At 40.7% G+C, this 19,798-nt stretch overlaps 1 protein-coding gene across 1 annotated transcript in view; it reads right to left on the bottom strand.

The window, feature by feature from the left end:
* The window catches only part of RAP1B (RAP1B, member of RAS oncogene family), a 35,209-nt gene continuing 15,411 nt past the window's right edge, over positions 1-19,798 (bottom strand). Inside the window, exons 2-8 of the mRNA XM_054399573.1 lie at positions 14,069-14,153; positions 12,127-12,195; positions 9,349-9,405; positions 7,480-7,620; positions 4,534-4,677; positions 2,099-2,214; positions 1-1,255 (exon numbers count right to left, since the gene is read on the bottom strand). Of these exons, the coding sequence (XP_054255548.1) occupies positions 2,128-2,214; positions 4,534-4,677; positions 7,480-7,620; positions 9,349-9,405; positions 12,127-12,195; positions 14,069-14,125 (555 nt within the window). The 5' untranslated portion in view covers positions 14,126-14,153 and the 3' untranslated portion in view covers positions 1-1,255; positions 2,099-2,127. The remainder of the gene's footprint in view (positions 1,256-2,098; positions 2,215-4,533; positions 4,678-7,479; positions 7,621-9,348; positions 9,406-12,126; positions 12,196-14,068; positions 14,154-19,798) is intronic.

Genomic DNA, 19,798 nt, shown 5'->3' with positions numbered 1-19,798 from the left:
CTAAGTCATACAAAATTGCACCACTTTAATTAAGGCTTTTAGTTTACATTTGGCCACCTCAAAAGCAGTTGTAACATTAGGTTGGTCAATTTAAATACTGTGGCTCCCTGTTGGATATACACACAATCTTTACACCCAAACGTTAATGCATACAAAGCAACAAGGCATTGTTAAATAAATCAGCAAAAAGTTAATTACTGCAACTTAGGCCCTGTGACCAATTACACATGATTAAAATTACTTCCCACATTCACATCCACAGTACTCTTCCACCATTTAACATCTCAACCAAAACGTTACACATGTAAAACAATCACTAACAGGCAAAAAGTACTAAACCTGTATATTTGGTATTGCAAATACACTTATGCATGAGCAAGCAAGGGAATTTAATTCACAGTGAGAATCTACAGCTGCAGAAGCCCGAAAAATGATTTACAAAAAATTGTCAAATCATTAAAAAATCGTTTTTAAAATATACACTTCTTGTTGTAGACCCCCACTGTACACACAACTATAAACATTGTTCCCTATGTAAACAAGGAAAAGGAAACATACAATAAAAGGTTTGAAAAGTCTGGACATTTCCTTCCCAACAGATATTAAAGGCCATGTCTTTAGTCAGACGTTATACTGAAAGGACTCTTAAAGACTAGATCACTGTCTCCACAGGTTTCTCCTAAAATTAAAAAACTATATAGCTGTTGTGTTAATCAAAGCGCTTTTGTACAATACCATGATGATGAGGAGGAGGAGGATGAGGAGGATGATGATCCTGTATTCCTTTAAAAAAGTTACAATAAGCTACAAATACCGATGAAGCAAAGTTATCTGGAGTAGTCTATATAGGAGCTCTTTGGACTTTCTTTTTATTATGCTAAAATAGTGGTGCTTTTTTTTTTTCTTTTTTTTTTTGTTAGGATTTTTACATTATTGTACTCTCCAATAGAAAGTGGGGATTGTTGAAGTATACAGTACACAGTTTTCATACATGTACAACATTGGTGGATGAACAATGTCTCTTATCAGTAATACTGGATGTAGGCTCTGGTTTTACCAGTTGCATACACTTAGAATATTTATAAGTAAAAATCTCTCATGACACTGGAAAGTGATTAGAATATGTGCAAACTGATGTAGTAGCTTTCATCCATTTCTTAAAGGGTACCACCACAGGAAAGTCCATTTAAGATGTTGGTAGGTTTAATAAAGTTGGAATGCTGGCACTGTTGAATTGGGCAACAGTTCTTCAGACCTGCAACAACAGAACAAGGTTAGTATTAACAACAAGTGTTTGCCATTGCTCTTTAGATAAAACAGCTAAACCAGAAACTACCAAAGTTCACAGGATCCCATGATCTTAAGGGCTGGAAGGGACCTCTGGAGATCTTTGAGTCCTACCCCACTGCCAGAGCAGGACCAGAGAATCCAGCACAGGGCACACAGGAACACATCCAGACAGGGCTGGAAAGGCTCCACAGAAGGAGACTCCACAACCTCTCTGGGCAGCCTGTTCCAGTGCTCTGGGACCCTTACAGTGAAGAAGTTCTTCCTCATGTTGAGCTGAAACTTCCTGTGCTGCAGTTTCCATCCATTGCCCCTTGTCCTCTTATCCTAGGGCACAAGTAAGCAGAGACTGTCCCTTCCTTCCTGACCCCCAGTCCTCAGCTATTGATAGACATTGATCAGATCCCTTCTCAGTCTTCTCCTCTCCAGACTAAACAGCCCCAGGGCTCTCAGCCTTTCTTCACAAGGCTCATAAGGCAGACAACAGAGCTCTTGCAAGTATATTCCTCCAGCCTTTTAAAAAGGAAACTGTTTCCAGAAGCTTGAAGTTTGAAGTATCAGAAAGGCCATTTTTAGTTTGAGCTCTACCAACACCTTAAAGCCTGAAAAATTATCTGATAGCAGCATGAGCAGTGAATCTTACACAGATTTGTTGTTCTGACTGGGATGGCAGAAGAGACCATGAACGTTTCTATGATAACCTCAAAGATTTTTCAGTGCTGTTCTGCATCACAGTGGTTCAGGGCTTTTTGTCATCGTTGGTTTGTTTGGTTTTTAACAGCTACAACACAGAGAACGTTAAAAGCATTACCTGGCTCAGAGCTACAGTACAGCTATGTATTAAAGTAGCTGACATGATGACTTTTTGCGTGCTTTTCCAGGCACTGGAGTTTTTCTGTTAATTTGTCGCACAAGGTCATAAAAGATCTGAGAAGAGAAAAATGCATTGGTTACTGGAAACACGAAGTTATTTCATAACCTCAAGCCTTCCATCTTCCCACATAATGTACTCACATGCTCAAGACCTCCTGTAAACGCTTAGTCATCACAAAGCCACAAAGTTAAATTGCATGCTTAATACCTGGGGTTTCCCTGGTTCACATAATTGTCTGCCAAGGGTTTTCCACCTCGAATGAAGCAAACTGGAAAGACATCCATACATCTGCAGCTATTTACTGAATCACAGAATCAACCAGGTTGGAAAAGACCTCAGAGATCAGCAAGTCCAACCTATTACCTAATACCTAACACCTCCTGACAACTAAACCATGGCTCCAAGTGCCACATCCAAGCTTTTTCTGAACACCTCCTGGGATGGTGACTCCACCACCTCCCTGGGCAGCACATTCCCATGGCCAATTACTCCTTCTCTGAAGAACTTTCTCCTCACCTCGAACCTAAACTTCCCCTGGTACAGCTTGAGACTGTGTCCTCTCCTTCTTATCACTGGTTGCCTGGGAGAAGAGACCAACCCCCACCTGCCTACAACCTCCATTCAGGTAGTTGTAGAGAGCAGTAAGGTCTCCCCTGAGCCTCCTCTTCTCCAGGCTGAACACCCCCAGCTCCCTCAGCCTCTCCCAATAGGGCTTGTGCTCAATTTAGTCTCTGGGTCACAGAATCACAGAACAGAAGTTGAAAGAGACCTCCAGAGATCATCAGGTCCAACCCCCCTGCCAGTGCAGCATCACCCAGGGGAGTCCACACAGGAATGCATCCAGGTAGGGTTAGAAAGTCTCCAGAGAAGGAGACTCCACAACCTCTCTGGGCAGCCTGTCCCAGGGCTCTGTCACCCTCACAGTAGAGAAGTTCCTCCTCATGTTGAGGTGAAACCTTTTCTGTTCTAATTTGTCTCCACTGTTCCTTATTACTGTGCACCACCAAAAAGAGCTTGGCTCCCTCCACTTGACACCCACCCCTCAGATATTTATAAACATCAAAGGTCAGATTTATCTGAAGATTGCTATGCCACAGTGATCAACTGTTATATGCTGTTACTTTGCAATTTAGCACTGAGGTCAAGAAACAGGCCACAGCTTTCTTCTAAACTGTAATCACTAAGGTTATTATTTTCAAGAAAGTTCTAGTAAGTTTTAAGTACACATGTGCATGCTAACTGAAGCACACTGCACAGTCACCAGAGGTCTCTTGTACTTGAAGGAGATCATGCTTTTTCAGATACATTAAAAACATTAAAGTCTAGAGAATTAAGTCAGAAACCTCTCTAGGACTACAGCATAAGGTAAGTGTAACTTTTCCTAGAAAAGTAACTCATGTCTGAGACTGCCTCTCACTTTGAGCCTCCCAGAATCCCAATTAGAACATGAATCTGTTGAGAGGCTAATTTAAGACAAGTCTACATACAATTAAACAGCATCTGTTTAGTTCCAAACTGACATTGTTCCAATTATCTCTGTCTCCTAAGCATTGTCTGCAAAGCACCAAACACTCCAACAAGGACTTTTAGCATTGGATAGAAGCAAGTTATAGTTTCTTAAACATATGCCTTCCAGATAGTTAAGCTGATTCATTTGTATCTAAGAAACACTGATTAGTTTCCAGAAATTCCCAACTAACTAAACACATATTCCTTATTTTTAATGCCAGCTGTGTTTAAAACCACCACACTTTTGGTTACATGCAAGTCTTGCACAGAGGCCCTTCCAGCTTGACTGGATGCTGTCAACAGTGTTTTCCAGAAGACACAATGAACAGTAGAGTTCATCACAAAATTCAAGCTGTTCCAGATATGTCAATACCAACACAGCTGCTTTTAAGCTTTTGCACCCCCTCACTTTTTTTTCTTCTTTTTTTAAAGCTGCTCATTCTGACAAACCCCTTCCACATTTTTGTTCTATCTCAAATAATTTAATTCCAAACAATCCGGATCAAAAAATTTTAAAGACTTAACTCTCAATTTTTTTTTAAAGCAGTCTAGCAATACATTCTCAAGTTGGCAGAGATCACTATCCACTAGGAAATGTAACATATTTATCCCAAATTCATGTAACTTGAGAACTAATTATACTCAAATAAATATAGTGTGAGGAAAGTCCCAAGCTAAATGCATCCCTTAATATAAACATCTCAAGTTTTCTCAATGCAGGGTATAGTTTAGTCCATTAGAGTGAATTTTATTTGTAACTGTAAGTTCCTCCTTGACAAACTGTAAATGTTTGGGTATCAGAACAGTGTCCCATCCTTCTCTTCTCCCTGCCACCCCTCCTCCCATAGGAGACTGTGCCTTACCTCATTAACATTTATCTTTGATTTTGCAGAAGACTCTAAGAATGCACAGTTATTCCATTGCCTTGCTAGGTTCTGACCTTGTTCCTTTCCCACAACTCTTTCATCTTCCAAGTCACACTTATTGCCAACCAGAATCATAGGCACCTAAAAAACAAATACCAGCAAAGACATCATTAACATTTTGGGAAGGCATAATGTAATGCACACCTAAAGCCCTATCTGAATCCTTACAGGGTCCTCACTTCTAGAAGAATCAAGTTCTGATACAACTGAAACTTGACAGTTGTGTGATACTTTCACCTTCAAATCTAAGCGACTGCATTTTTAGCCTGGTGTTTGGCAGGGCAGTGTGGGGAATGGTTGAGGATTCAGTATGCTGCCAATTGAGCACAATTCACATCTACATGACCCAAGGAGATTTCATTTTTAGATATTTAAGGCATTCAGAAGTCTTCTGAAGAACACACTACAAGATTCTTACATGTTCAGAAATCCTGTAAAAAGCGGCCTGTACTGGGTAGCACATCTTGATTTCAGTAAAGCATCTGACACTGTCTCCCACAGCATCCTTGCAGCTAAACTGAGGCAGTGTGGTCTGGATGATCCTGTAGTAAGGTGGACTGAACTGGTTGAAGAAGTCAGAGAGTTGTGGCTAATGGGACAGAGTTTAGTTGGAGCCCCTCAGGGGTCAATACTGGGACCAGTGCTGTTCAATATATTCCTCAATGACCTGGATATGACCACACCAAACTGGGTGCAGTGGCTGACACAGGAGGGTTGTGCTGCCATTCAGCCAGACCTGGGCAGGCTGAGAGCTGGGCAGGGAGGAACTGAATGAAATTCAACAAGGGCAAGGGGAGAGTCTTGCACCTGGGAAAGAACAACCCCATGGAGCAGGAGAGGTTGGGGATTGACCTGTTGGAGAGCAGTGAAGGGGAAAAGGACCTGGGGGTCCTGGTGGATGGGAGGTTGACCATGAGCCAGCAATGAGCTCTTGTGGCCAAGAAGGCCAAAGCCATCCTGGGGTGGATTAGAAGGGCTGTGGTTAGGAGGTCCAGAGAGGTTCTCCTCCCCCTCTACTCTGCCCTACTGAGGCTGCATCTGAAATATTGTGTCCAGTTCTGGGCCCCTCAGTTCAAGAAGGACCACAGGGAAGTGCTTGAGAGACTCCAGCACAGAGCCACACAGATGCTGAAGGGAGTGGAACATCTTCCTTAGGAGGAGAGTCTGAGGGAGCTGAGGGCTCTGTAGCTTGGAGAAGAGTGTTGAAAGTGTTGAAAAAGGTGTTACAATATTTTGACCATTTCATTTCACCCCAGTGAGAAAGCAAGTCAGACCTAAGCTATGGCATAGGAAAACTTTATTTAATTTTTGGTGAGAACGGAAGTTGCAACTTGAAGCTCATCTTTCTCCTGATACTACAAAATGGCTTTCAAGACTGAGGGGAGAGTTGGATGTTAGGAACAGGTTCTTTACCATGAGAGTGGTGGAACACTGGAATAAGTTGCCCTATTGAGGTGTGGTTGAGTCCCCATCCTTGGAGATATTCAAAGTGAGGCTCAACAGGGCTCTGGGGCAACCTGATCTAGTGGAGGACGTTCCTGCTGACTGCAGAGTGGGTTGGACTGGATAACCTTCGGAGTTTCCTTCCAACCCAAACCATTCTATGATTCCAAACCCACAAAAATACAATCCCAAGGAAACGCTAGTCAGCATAAGTATACTATGTAAACTCATGTTTTAAATATCACATGCTTGGATTTTTGTGTACAAAATTAATTTGATCCCAGAATGGCAGGGCTTTGAAGAGGGGACCTCTGAAGATCATCTAGTCCAACCCTCCCCCACTACAGCAAGATCACCTAGGCTAAATCACCCAGCAACACATCCAGGAGGGTTTTGAATGTCTCCAAAGGCAGCCTGCACAGTCTCCCTGGGCAGCCTGTTGCAATGCTCTGCCAACCTCAAAGTGAAGAATTTTGATGCTAAACAAGGCTCTAACTTGGTAGGTTCTGGAGGGGACTTAACTATTACTCTTCTGAGATATTTTTGTGATGATGGGCAAGAGATCACTTCTAGAAGAAATCTGCTGAACTCACAAAAGATGGCAGTTAAAAAAAGTGCAAGGTGGTTTGTATTATGAAAGTCACAATGAACTTCCCCCAAAGTGAAATATTTAACATATTCTGTGTCTGCTGATGGCAGAAGCTTGTGTGGATACATGCAGTAAGGAAGGCTTCAAAGCTCTTTGGAGGAAGAAAGTTCTTCCTACCTGGTGCCTACAACCTAGAATGTGTTTCTGTTAAAAACATGCTGCTGCTGTTTCACATTTGAAATACCTTTCTTGCTTTTATTGGTGACTGAGCATTCACTTCTTACAAATGTACTAAGTTTTTTTTTTTTAATCAATTATAAACTGGGATGTTTTAGCATTACGAAAGCTATAAAGCACGGCTAAGAGGCACACATGGAAATTGTGTGGGAACCGAATGACCAAGCTCACTTGCAGGAATACACACAAAATATAAAAGCTACAAACAACATGCAAGTTTAAAGCTTACAGTACTGTCTTCCATCAGAACTTGGAATTCAGTGCTTTTAAAAGTACTATAAACAGAGGCATGTTGAAGAGAAAAAATTAAACCACAAGGGTTTTGAAACTGTCGCTGGTAGTAATTGAGGTCAGAATAGAGTTACTTTGGAGATGTTTTCTGCAGCACTACTGAATCAGTTTTGAATAGAGTGTATTAAAAGAAGAGATTAAAGAGACAATTATCTACATACTACATAACAAGTTACCATTTCTCTAGCTTGCCTTAGGAGTTACATTTCTGCACTATGCATCTACTGGTTAATTTGTCACTTAAAAGTCTGGAAGCTACCTGATCACAGTGTACACAGGACAATACCTGTAAGGAAAACTAAAATATTTATAGAGATTCTTACATCATCAGTGTCTTTGACTCGAAGAATCTGTTCTCTTAGATCCTGTAAATCATTAAATGTGGACTGTGCTGTGATGGAGTATACTAATGCAAAACCTTGTCCATTTTTCATGTATAGGTCTCTCATTGCTGTAAACTGTTCCTGTAAATAGAAAACCAAACAGATAGAGATGTCACAATCTGCTTTCCTTGCACAAACAACCTTATTCCAGGTCACAAAGACTTATTTGTGCCTCCTCCAGTTATTTTGCTGTTTCACTACATGCATTATAGTCAACTGAAATGCTTTTGAAGAAATCTGAAGTTTGGAACATTATCTGGTCTTGTTAAGCAACACCTAGGTATTGCCAAGGGCTCCACCCTGTGAAAAAGGCCACAGAAACTAGTGTGAAGAATCACAGCATTAACCAGGTTGGAAAGTACCTTGGAGATCACCAAGTCCAACCTATCACCCAACACCATCCAATCAGCTAAACCATGGCACTAAGTGCCTCATCCAGTCTATTTCTAAACACTTCCAGGGCTGGTGACTCCACCACCTCCCTGGGCAGCACATTCCCATGGCCAATCTCTCTTTCTGGGAAGAATTTCTTTCTCACATCCAGCCCAAACATTCCCTGGTGCAGCTTGAGACTGTGTCCTCTCCTCCTTGTCACTGGTTGCCTGGGAAAAGAGACCAAACCCCACCTGGCTACAGCCCCCTTCAGGTAGTTGTAGACAGCAATGAGGTCTCCCCTGAGCCTCCTCTTCTCCAGGCTAAACACCCCCAGCTCCCTCAGCCTCTCCTCACAGGGCTTGTAAAGAGTTACAGTACAAGGTAATCTGCAGATTACAGAACTCACATTCCTCCCAAATCTCTCCTTACCAACTTTTTTCCATCTCCTGGTTGTTCTTTAAAACTGTGAAGTAAATGCATCCCTTTCCAGCCTCTATTTTGTAGCCTGGGCACCTTCCTATGTTAAGTTCTACTTTAATTTTCAAGGAGATTGACTAGAGAATGGAGATGCTCAGTAGACTTGTCACATCTCCTAGACTTAGGTGACAACTATGATGTATATGAAGACTTGCTGGTGTACTGCATTATGCTCTCTGTTTGAAAACTCAACAGTATGACTGTAGAACAACATCTGCCTTTCTCACATTGGTGACTTGCCTGTCTGGTGCCTGATCAATCACTCACCAAGTCTCTTGCTGCATGTCAGATGAGAAAAATGCAATTTATTTTGAGAGAATGGCCACTCCATTTTTCCTAGAGTTTTACACTGCTTTAATATGAAGTTTAAATAAGTTATTATTGGACCAGATTACTGTTACAGTTCAGGGAACACGTTACAGTCAAAGGGTCTGGAGCTTACATTCATTGAAATCATTGAAGGAAATGACTGATTTCAGTCAGAGGAAAAACGTGATCAGTACGAAAAGGGTCAGCATAAGCCTGGGCTTCAAGTTCCCATAAGCTGACTAAAGCGATGCTATTTTTATCCCAATGTCAGAGTACATCTCACACAAAAGAAAAGCAGAGGAGAAGAAAGCACATATTCTCTACAGTAACAGAAATCAAACCTGAGTAACTATTAGGCTTCAGTTTTCCTTGGGGCAATATAAACCAGTGGCACAGTCTTAACAGTGTGCTCCATTTGTGTTTCCCCCGTTACAGAACAAGAGCTCACAGGGAACTTGCGATTCATTTTCTGCTGCAACACTCCAGGTTTTGTTTAAATACTAGCAGGTTAAAGAACATCTTATAAATCCAAGGAACTGACCACAATCATGCTTCAGAGGATGAGGAAGGAAACATGACAAGTGTTCTGCCTCCCTACAGCTTTTGATGGTTTTAACAAGGTACAGCAGTCTGTAGGGGTTTACATACCGTTCCTGCAGTATCTAAGATTTCAAGCATACACTGTTGTGCATCTACTTCAACTTGCTGTCAAGAAAAAAAAGATGTGGTTAGAATTCTTCCTCTCTTGCAACGCCAAGACACCAGGAATTATGTGATTTTAATAAGCGAATTCATAATGCATAAAGCAACATAATGGCTTAAGAAGTTTATGTGGATATACACTTTGAAAACAGCAGGAAGAAGCCTTTCAGAGGGCCCTAGTGCCATTTTCAAATGCAGCAGCAGCAGCCAAGTACCACTTTGCAAAGTGATTATTAAAAAAAAAAAACAAAGAGGCTGCTAAATTTGTAATAATGGTTATCAGCAACTAACACAACTAATTCCTTCTTGTTTCAGGGATCAGGCATAGAGTGGGAGTACAGGTGAAAGCTAGAAAGCTGGGTTGGTATACTAATGCTCATTTAAGAGTAAACAAGGGAATAAATAGTACACAGCAAACAATAAACCAAGCAACCCCCTATGAGTGATGTCTCCAAAGCAAGCCTTTAGTGACACCAATTAGGAAACTGACCTTAGAAAAATATGCAGAAGAAAAGTAGGTTTAGATGCAGAAACTAATCAGGCTTCCTATTTCAGAGCTCTTCTGTTGTGGGGGAATTTTTATTTGTTTTGGTTTTTTTGGGTGTTGCTGTTATTATTATTATTGATTTGGTGGTGGTTTTTTTTTTTTTAAGTTTTTGCTACACTTCCCTTGATTCCATCTGCATCTAAAATTCCTAGTTGGCAGATGGGCACTCAGAACTATTCCTGATATCCACACTACCACTAATTTAATTTTTGAGCTTTTCATTTGTAACTAGATTTGAGCTTGCAGGGTGGGGAGGAGGAGTATTTCCACTCCTCTCGTAACTACCCCATGTCCCCTGGGGATGGAGATTCCTTCAATAACCACTATTTTAATATGTACTGCTGACAAAAGTTTTTCATCTAATTAAGCAACTTCTATTCTCTTTGTGAAAAAATATTTGGGGAGGAAACTAAGGCATCAAGTTTCAAGACTTCATGCTCTATTACTTAGTTCCACACAAAATACTTCAAGCCACATCCTCTCAACTTCAATTATTATAAAACTAGATTTAACAGTAATAGTATAAAATTGCAACTGCCAAACCAATACATTTTCAAGTCACACAAACCAAGAGACAAGTTAGAATTGCAATTAACAGCGAGTGGAAGAAAACAACTGCATAAAGTGTTGTCCAGACTTCAGCAAGACTTCAACAAGCTGCCTAATTTGAAAAAAAAATAATACAGAGACATATTCATATAAATATAATACAGAGATATATTCATATATAGTCATTTCAGGACCAAACCCAAAAGGAACACTGTAAGACCTATGCTAGATGAAAATAAAAAGCAAATTAGCATAGGGCAGAATTTCTTAAGATGGCTTTACTTTTTCAGACTCCATGGAAACAGTTCTTGGAAAAACTCACCCAGCAAACATCCTGAATCTAGTATGACCTGAAGAATGTAAATATGTAACAAAGGAAACATTTCATTTTAATACAGCTTGTGAATATTATTTTCATCATTCATTGAGCCTGACCCAGCAAAGGCCTGCACCAAATATTGGGATAGGGTCCAAAATTCCTGCTTCTCTAACACAGAAGAGAGTAAGCAGCCATATAGAATTTGTTGTTGTTGTTGTCTGTTTAATAAGAGTTCTAGCTTTGGCTGGAAGCCCATGTTTAAAACAGACTGGGCTTTTTCCAGCATACAGATTTCCATGAGGTCGAAGAAAACAAGTATGAAATTATCATTTTGCTCTCACTAATTCTTCCTCTGAAATTCTGGTGGCTGGAAGCTGCACCAGCTGTTAATACAGCCTCTTTATTCCATTGTAAATGTAGTCCAGTGCTGAGAGAGGAGGCCCTGCAGTTTTTGCCCATTCACAGCTAGAGTTTTTGCATCTTGCCTCCCCTGTACAGACACTGGCACTTGTGGCTGTAAGGTGAGGCACATAGAGGATCAACGCATCTGAAAAGTAATACAGATAAGAAACAGACACAGCTGAAAACTAATCTGCTTCACCAAATGGTTAACTCTTTTCATAGCAGTCCAGATGTACATGATCTTAGCCTGGAATATTAATCAGCCTCAGCTGAAACTGAAGAGTGAGCAATATGGAGATTCAAGATGATACAGAGTCAGACCTTTCAGCTTGTCATGCTGATGATGGGAAGAGAGAACCTAGCAGGCCACTGTGTTTGTTCATTGATGATGGGTTTGTGTTAACTTATTAATGAGACAATAACCCATCTAATGGAAGTGTATCAAGCTATCAGTTAAACTGCTAGGAATACAGTATGATGTCTCCAGTGTTCTAAAGTTGAGCAGGAAGTTGTTCTTAGCAGATTTTCCTAGTAGCAAAGCTTAGAACCTCCAACATACATGTCCAAAGCTACCTGCTGATGCAACCACACACAAACCAGTAATATTATTAGAAAGTGGTAGTGCATGTAACTTTTTAATTAAAAATAAAAATTCCCAATTCTGACAATGAAATTCCCATTTTTTACTATCTTACTAGCTAGTAAGGTATTATGCTTAAACATTAAAAAGCTAGGCTTGAATTATTTTTAGATTGAAATTTAATGATGCTCTTACAGACTAAACTTAAGTTACTGGCATTGTGTAGCACTACCAGGCATCCCCTTTTTCAAGCAAGGACTCAAACTACTGACAATCTGTACTGCGGTTGTAAGTCTCGGTGACGCTAGAGAGGTCTTTTGCATTTACCTTTCTGTAGGAGTCTTCTATCGTAGGGTCGTATTTTTCAACAAATATTCCTTGAACAAATTGTACAGTCTGCAACACAAAAAACTTCTTGTAAGATTCTTCTTGCATAACAACACCTGGTAACCACTGTAAGAAATGACTGTTCTAGGGTGTAGACTCAATGATCCATTACATTTTTGAAGGCAAACTAAGAGACTGACATAATAAATTAGGAGAAATCACAAGAAGTTAGGTGTATATGACTAAGTGCTGTTAGATGAAGCAATGCTACATATCTTCCTTTACCCACTCTTGCTCAGACCACAAGAATTAAAACATGCATTGACTTAAGGTTTGTCTAACTCTTGGAAGCATCATTAGCTTTTTAGCTGAAGAGGGCACTGTACAGCAGTGTGGCTTTTATGCTTGTATTTAGAACTCTTGTGTCTCCTGCTACTTAGGACAAGGGGCAATGGATATAAACTCCAGCACAGGAGGTTCCACCTCAAGATGAGGAAGAACTTCTTGACTGTAAGAGTCACAGCACACTGGAACAGGCTGCCCAGAGAGGTTGTGGAGTCTCCTTCTCTGGAGCCTTTCCAGCCCCGTCTGGATGTGTTCCTGTGTGCCCTGTGCTGGATTCTGTGATCCTGCTCTGGGAGGGGCGTTGGACTGCAACTGCAAGATCTCCAGAGGGCCCTTCCACCCCTAACATCCAGTGATCTGCCAGCACAGGAATTAAAGTAAAAAGACCCCTAACCAACAGCATTTACTAGTTTTAACTAAACTCAGTAAGGTATTCCTGTCTACCTAGCAGGTAGGGGATGTTTTTAGCACAAGTCAGATGGAACTTTAAAACTTAAATGGCCAAGTCAGAGCAGACAGATTCAAATCCAGAAATGCTGCAGTAAGATAAAGAATTCAGTAGTGAAGGGAAAAAGTTCTTTCACAATCTAACACTGTCTGTTATTTAACTTTAGGAACCACTTTGTAGGAGAATAGTTCTTAGCTAACAGAGCGGCCCTCTAAGCCCTACTTTATTATAAACTGTACAATATAAACCAAAAGATGTAAAGTTCTTAAGTGAGCTGAGAACATCATATTCTGTGAACTTTTCCAGTGCTAGTCTATGTCAGGCTAAACTTTTCTGTAACCATTTAACAGACATACAAGAACATTTGCAAACAATGGTTGATAATCCACTAACTGCACAGCTGTACACCTGCTTGGAAAAGAGATGGAGAAAACATGCTGTATTTTCTAGAAAACATGCAAATATGTATTTGCATTAAAAGAAGTAGTGCTTTAGAGACTGCTATCAAACATTTAGCAAACTGCACTTTGAAGACATTTCTAGAGACAGAAGTTACCAAGGCCAGACACAGGCAGACCAGGTCGTTGTATGTTTTGTGAAGCAGCCTTCAGTACTCACAGACCTATAGGTGAAGGAAGTTCCATGTAAACATCAGGAAAAAAAATTTCACTGAGAAGGTGAAAACACTGGAACTGGCTGCCCAGGGGGGTTGTGGAGGCTCCTTCTCTGGAGATATCCAAGACCCACCTGGATGTGTTCCTGTGTGATCTGCTCTAGGTGATCCTGCTCTGGCAGGGGACTAAATGACTTTTCAAGGTTCTTTCTGGCCCCTAACATTCTGTGATTCTGTGAAGACAGAAACCTTGCACAATGCTGTGGCTATACACTTCACTCTGTAAGACAGGCAAAGACCTGGCCAACCACCATCAGCCAATCCTCTACAAAGATAGCAGCAAGTCAGAGTGCACCGATGAATGAGGTGGATTCACCCAGCAAAGCACAGACCTGCTCTAGCCAGGAACCCTCAGCAGTCAGTACTTTTGTTTATTTGTGCACATGAAAGAAATATAGGCTAGTAAGGAGCATATTAGAGAAACAATACATGAGAAGCCTAAGGAAATGCACTCAACTGCCTCACCAATTACTTACCAAAGCAGACTTTCCGACACCTCCAGAACCAAGAACCACTAGCTTGTATTCACGCATGATGCAAGAGATAAATCACCCTCAATACCTAAAAAACAATAAATTTTTGACCATTTTCATCAACAGGACAACTATTTTAACATTTCTACAGCTACTCTAAGATTGTACATATATAACAAGCCATGAACAGTGAAATATTGATTTTAAACTGATCAATACAGGAGGTATACCACTATAACCAGGCATAACAGAAGCAGGATGTCACTTCAATTACTTCAGGCTATGGGAACTGTGGATGTTTATTCAAGACACAGTAACTGCTGAATGATGCAACAGTTTCATCTAGCACAACTCAAGTACACCCATGGCTTTCTTGTTACCAGGATTTTAACACATAATGAAGATTCATGTGTTCTCTAGTCTAGTTTCATAGTCGAGAGAGTACAGACTTGGGAAGTTTTTTAAATGGGTTTTTACATCTTATGAAGCAGGAAGCTAGAGAAAAGGCAAGAACAGGGAAAGATTCTCTGCCCAAATACCAGAGGTGTGTCAAACAAAGCACACAAGTATCTGGAAAAACACACCCATGTGTGCATATCACTTCCTCAGGGGCCGCTGGATGGACTAATCTCTGTTATTTACTGCGAGGAAGAATCAGACATAGAAATTAATTTACTTCAGTTGATAGGCCAATTACTTGGATTACAGCATACCATCCAGTAAGATGCATTTCATCTCACCAATGTTTTCCAGAAACATACAAAAACTCTTCTAATTGTGCAATCAAGTTCATAACATCTCTCAGCTCTAGTCACAGCAAGCATTAAGGTAGATCACAGGTTTCTTACCATCTTTCTTTCACTCAGAAGTTGCTTGCACTGTTTTTTGCAAAAACAGACCAAAACAAATATTCCCAAAAGCCACAGAGATGCCTGAAGAGCTTGCAGTTTTACATTCACTGCTTTCACAGTATTGAACAGATGATTGCCCGAACAGCTGCTAATGTTTGTTACTTATGGTACTGATACGGTAATTATAAACCTTGTCTCTTGAATTTCACAGCTACTACATCCTCTCCTCATCCATACCCACCCTTCTTTCATATCACACAGGTTTTTGCAAATTCATACACACAAACATGTAAATTACTTTGTTCATATAGGCTGACATGCATCAAATGTCTCCAGTCTCCTCTGAAGAACTGAAAGCATCAGCATGCCAAAAAAAAACCCCAAACACACAAAAAAAGCCCCCAACCAACAACAACAACAAAAAAACCCTAAACAAAACCAGAATGTGAAACTTCTTCAGGCAACAGCATCTCTTTATTGTCATTTACTTGAAATAGCACCCAAAGTTTGCATCTACTGACCCAGAGTTTGCTCTGTACATAGTACAACCATGGCACTGTAATTCAGTTCACCAAGCAGTGTTTGATGAAAGGCCTTAGTTAATTTTTAATACAGTGGCACTTTTAAACTATCAGCTCTTAATGCAGCTACAATAAAGCGCTGCAAACCACCAGATACAGTATTTCCTCTAGCTCATTACTGTTCTCACAGAAAGAAATACTGAATAAAACCTACTACAGTAAAGCTAACAGTTACTACTGATAGAAAACAATTATCCAAGAGGAGATAGTATGCATTTGCTCATTCTGAAACACTTAAATGCTAAACAAAAGAGACAAACTTGTGTAAGAAAACTAAACCAACCTTTTCCCAGCAAGCAATTTTTTCAAAGAGCAGGATCCTAGAAGCCTGTTTTCAGTAACATCCCTTCTTAAGTCTGAAAGTTGATTATGTTTAGATATCTAACCACAGCTGTAATGGCTGTAGTTTCATAAATAACTGGAGGCAACCAAAATACTCTTTTGAGACCTCTTCTTCAACACTACCTAGTGGGGCTGCCTACAGCAGTCTGACAGACCTGCTTGCTCACCTGTGTAGAAAACTGACCCGCAAAACAAAACAAGGCCACAGATTTTTGGGACATGTCTTTGGGTCATGCTGCTCAAACTCCCATGTCTTACAGTCCTTCTAACAACTGAGCTAACAGGACTATTACTTCTGCCCTGAGAGGAAGGTCTCAGTAAATTTTCTGCAGGAGTTGTAGCTGTTATCAAGTCACCCATTCACTCCCTTTCTCTGCTATTGCAGAAAGGCAAAACCCTCCCGGGTTGACAAATAATTTGGGACCTGCAGGAGAGGTGATGTGCAGAGAATCCAACACAGGTGCTTGTAAAAGGTAGACAGTGGAAGTTAGAAAGACCTTTCTCATCAGCAGCAATCTCACAGCACATCTGGAGTCACACCATCTGTTTGGTGTTTAGCACAAAATGCAAAGGTGATTTACACAAATATTAGTTTTATCTTTGCCATCAGAGATTAATTCAACATGGTCAAAAGACTGAGAAAAAAAGAGGCTATTTCCTGTTTAATTTTCTTCTTGCAAACACCTAACAATCTTCCAACTTTATCTAAACTGTTCCTTGCACCTTCAGTGAGTATAAAGACTGCAAGAGGCAAGCCATAATGAAACAACCTTATATCCAGCAAAGGAGCTCACTGCAGACTTCTGCTACCAATACATTTGGAGAAGCTTCAGCGATTTTCATACTTAATAGAACATCATTTCACTCCTGACTTAAGGAGTGAGGTTTCCTTCCCTACACAGATGTTTTTTTTTTTGGCAGCATGGACCACCACCACCATTCACACCTCAAGCCGCATCTATTTGGCACCACTGTAAATATTGGTTAGATCCAAAAACCTCTGAGTTGTCCACCCTTTCTACAAAGAACAGGAACAGAGGATTGTCTCCTAACTGCACTGAAATATACCTTTCAAACCCATGACAAGTTAAGCTTCTAACTACATTACCTGTCACTTCTTTAAAACAAACATTCAGTTATATCATTATTTTTGGAAAGGTGTCACTAAAATGACATAAATCTAGTGGGTGTAGGGGAAATTCTAGTACAGTAATCTAGGTGAACTGCAGCAATTTCACTGTCTTTAAAAGAACAGCTTAAGCTGAATTCTCCAGTCTGAAGTTAGCAACTAAGGAAATATCAATAATGAAGGCTGACAGAAATTTAGAAGCAACAGAACTTAACCAGCAGGTACCAAATATCTGTTTTCACCCAGTGCTTTGAGTAATTTGTGACTTTCTCTTACTGAATGTTCTGTATGTCCTTGAAGAAAATTCCAAATCCTGGAGGATTTGGAACCAAGCTAACAACTTGTTTTACTAAGAGACCGTGAATTCCATTTTGGCTCTCAAACAGGGATTCAGGTATTTAATCCAAGCCAAAGCTTCTTTTAGCATCCAGCTTTGGAAGTTCAGTTCTATATAAACCCACTACTGTACAACCCTCTGCAGCTGATTTCACTACTGGTGGTACATAAATAAAGCATATATGTAAATACACTATTACAGCTAGGTTACCCATGATATTTAATCTCTCAAGCACCTAAGCAAAAAGCTTTTTGAAGATGTTTGAAAGTCACTGCAATACACTCAAATGTTTCTCTGTCCTTCCCTCCAAGCTTGGGAAATGAGCAATGTGAATACTAATGACACAGGGAGACTTCATAGAATCAGTCAGGGTTGGAAGGGACCACAAGGATCATCCAGTTCCAACCCCCCTGCCATGGGCAGGGACACCTCACACTAGATCAGGCTGGCCAGAGCCTCATCCAGCCTGGCCTTAAACACCTCCAGGGATGGGACCTCAACCACTTCCTCTTTCTCCACAACAACATTTCCACAGTTACTTCTTAACTCACCAAGGATATCCAGTAGAAAAACCATCTATCCTCTGCTCCCACTTAAGACCTACCACCTCATGGGCTTTGACCAGCAGTCCTGGTGATGTCACTTCACCTTCCTCTGTTTTCTAACAGAACAGAAAAAATTCCTAACTAAGATCTTTCCCAAGAAAACCTTCCTGGTTACACATCTTTACCTCCTCAGCAAAGCAGCCACCAGTCCATAGGCCTGGGTTAACAGTGCCTGCACTTAGAAACGTCACCTCCCCACACACAGATAGGAGAAAGAGAAACAAAAAGCCCAAAACAAAACCCAAAACAAAACACAAATATTCTGGGCTGAGATAAAGACACTTCAAAGAGATGGTTAGATGCACAATTATCTTATCCTGTTTGAAGAAAAGCACAGTAAAATGCAGAAGCAGCAGCAGAGGCCAGCAACCTCCCCCTAACCCACAGCCCACCCAGAAGAAAAGACACAAACACCCCAACCCCAAAAACCAAAAGCAGCAACTGAAACAGAAAGCCTCTCATGTTACAATCTGAACTTCAATCCCCATAATACTTTGCTCCGGCCAGCACTTCCATTTTGAAGCTGGCATGACAGCAGCATTGTATTAAGTATCAGTAGCAGATTGAAGTCAGCCCATGACCTCTATGAAGCTGGGAGCTGCTTCAGGACACTGCAGCCTACCATGCTATTTGGTGTAATAAAGGCCTAACAGACCTCTTCACTGACCAGAGTGCATGATGGCTGCAAGCGTAGCACAGACTGAGGTAGGGCTCTGATCTGACTGAACTTGACTTGCCAGTCATTTCCAACTAGCCTGACCTGACTCTCATCTAGCTCAGGCTCATTTGATCATATTGCATGTGGGAATCTTAAACCTCAATCATGCTCTTACATTACTTTTCAGATTGACACAACATTCCTCTCTGGAACTAATATTGCATTCAGCTCCATCCAGTGCTGAAACAACAGAAGACATTAAGCCTCAAGCAATACATTAAAGCAAAAAGTTCAACTGCTGAAAGAGATGCAAGCCATAAAACCCGAGATGGAAGCTCAAACTTCTAATGGATTTCCTTTTCTGCCTGAAAAAGACTGAAAGTACTTATCTAGCCATTCAAAAACAGGTACTAGACTTAGTGCATGCAGTATCTCTGCTAGTGACATGGTCTAGTCAATGTGGTGGTGGTAAGTCATAGGCTGGACTTGATGACCTCCAAGGTCTATCCCAGCCTCAATGATTCTCTGATTCTGTGAAAGTCTGGTCCGGCATTTCACGTATTTTCATCCCCTTCCACTCCTGAGAAGCTGTTACTGAAAGAATGTTGGAAGAACATATAATTATGAAACCATTTGTACAGTCAAGACAGACCCCAATATAGCACCTAAAAAAAAAAGAAAATCCTAACCATTTTTGCAGGCTGCACTAACTAGCACTATGAGAAAGCGATTGCATGAACTGGAACAGAGTAAAAAGAATCATTAGATCACAAAACCTCAATCATTCAAATGAGGAGACAGTTAGGTTTGCGTGTTTCCTTGTCTACAGCTCAGCATTCCACAGGCACAGCTACACTGCAACAGGGTCAGCATTTCTAGAATGAAGTCCAACAACACCACCTGTCTGCACTCCCCAAATCATCCAACTTCAGGGCTGTAAACCAGATACACTCAAAAGGGACACAACAGAAATGAAGAGGCTATGGTAACTGAGCAACCCCGCCATGTTTACTGGGCAGTCAATAAGAAGTATCCACTGAAGGACTCAACAATTGAATACAACTATGTTTAAACTTATTCTTACAAAATAAACTAAGTAAGCAGCTTGTTTTCTTTATATAGTGGAGTCTATTTTAAGGCAAATTTTGCTTTGAAGTCTGGCTACATTTAAAGTGACAGACCTACAAGGAGCGAGAGCAATGACAACTTCCTTTGCTTTTTCATTTTTCT

Source organism: Indicator indicator, chromosome 3, assembly GCF_027791375.1.
Source record: "Indicator indicator isolate 239-I01 chromosome 3, UM_Iind_1.1, whole genome shotgun sequence".
Lineage (NCBI taxonomy): Eukaryota > Metazoa > Chordata > Aves > Piciformes > Indicatoridae > Indicator > Indicator indicator.
This window is presented reverse-complemented; position numbering and strand designations above follow the sequence as displayed.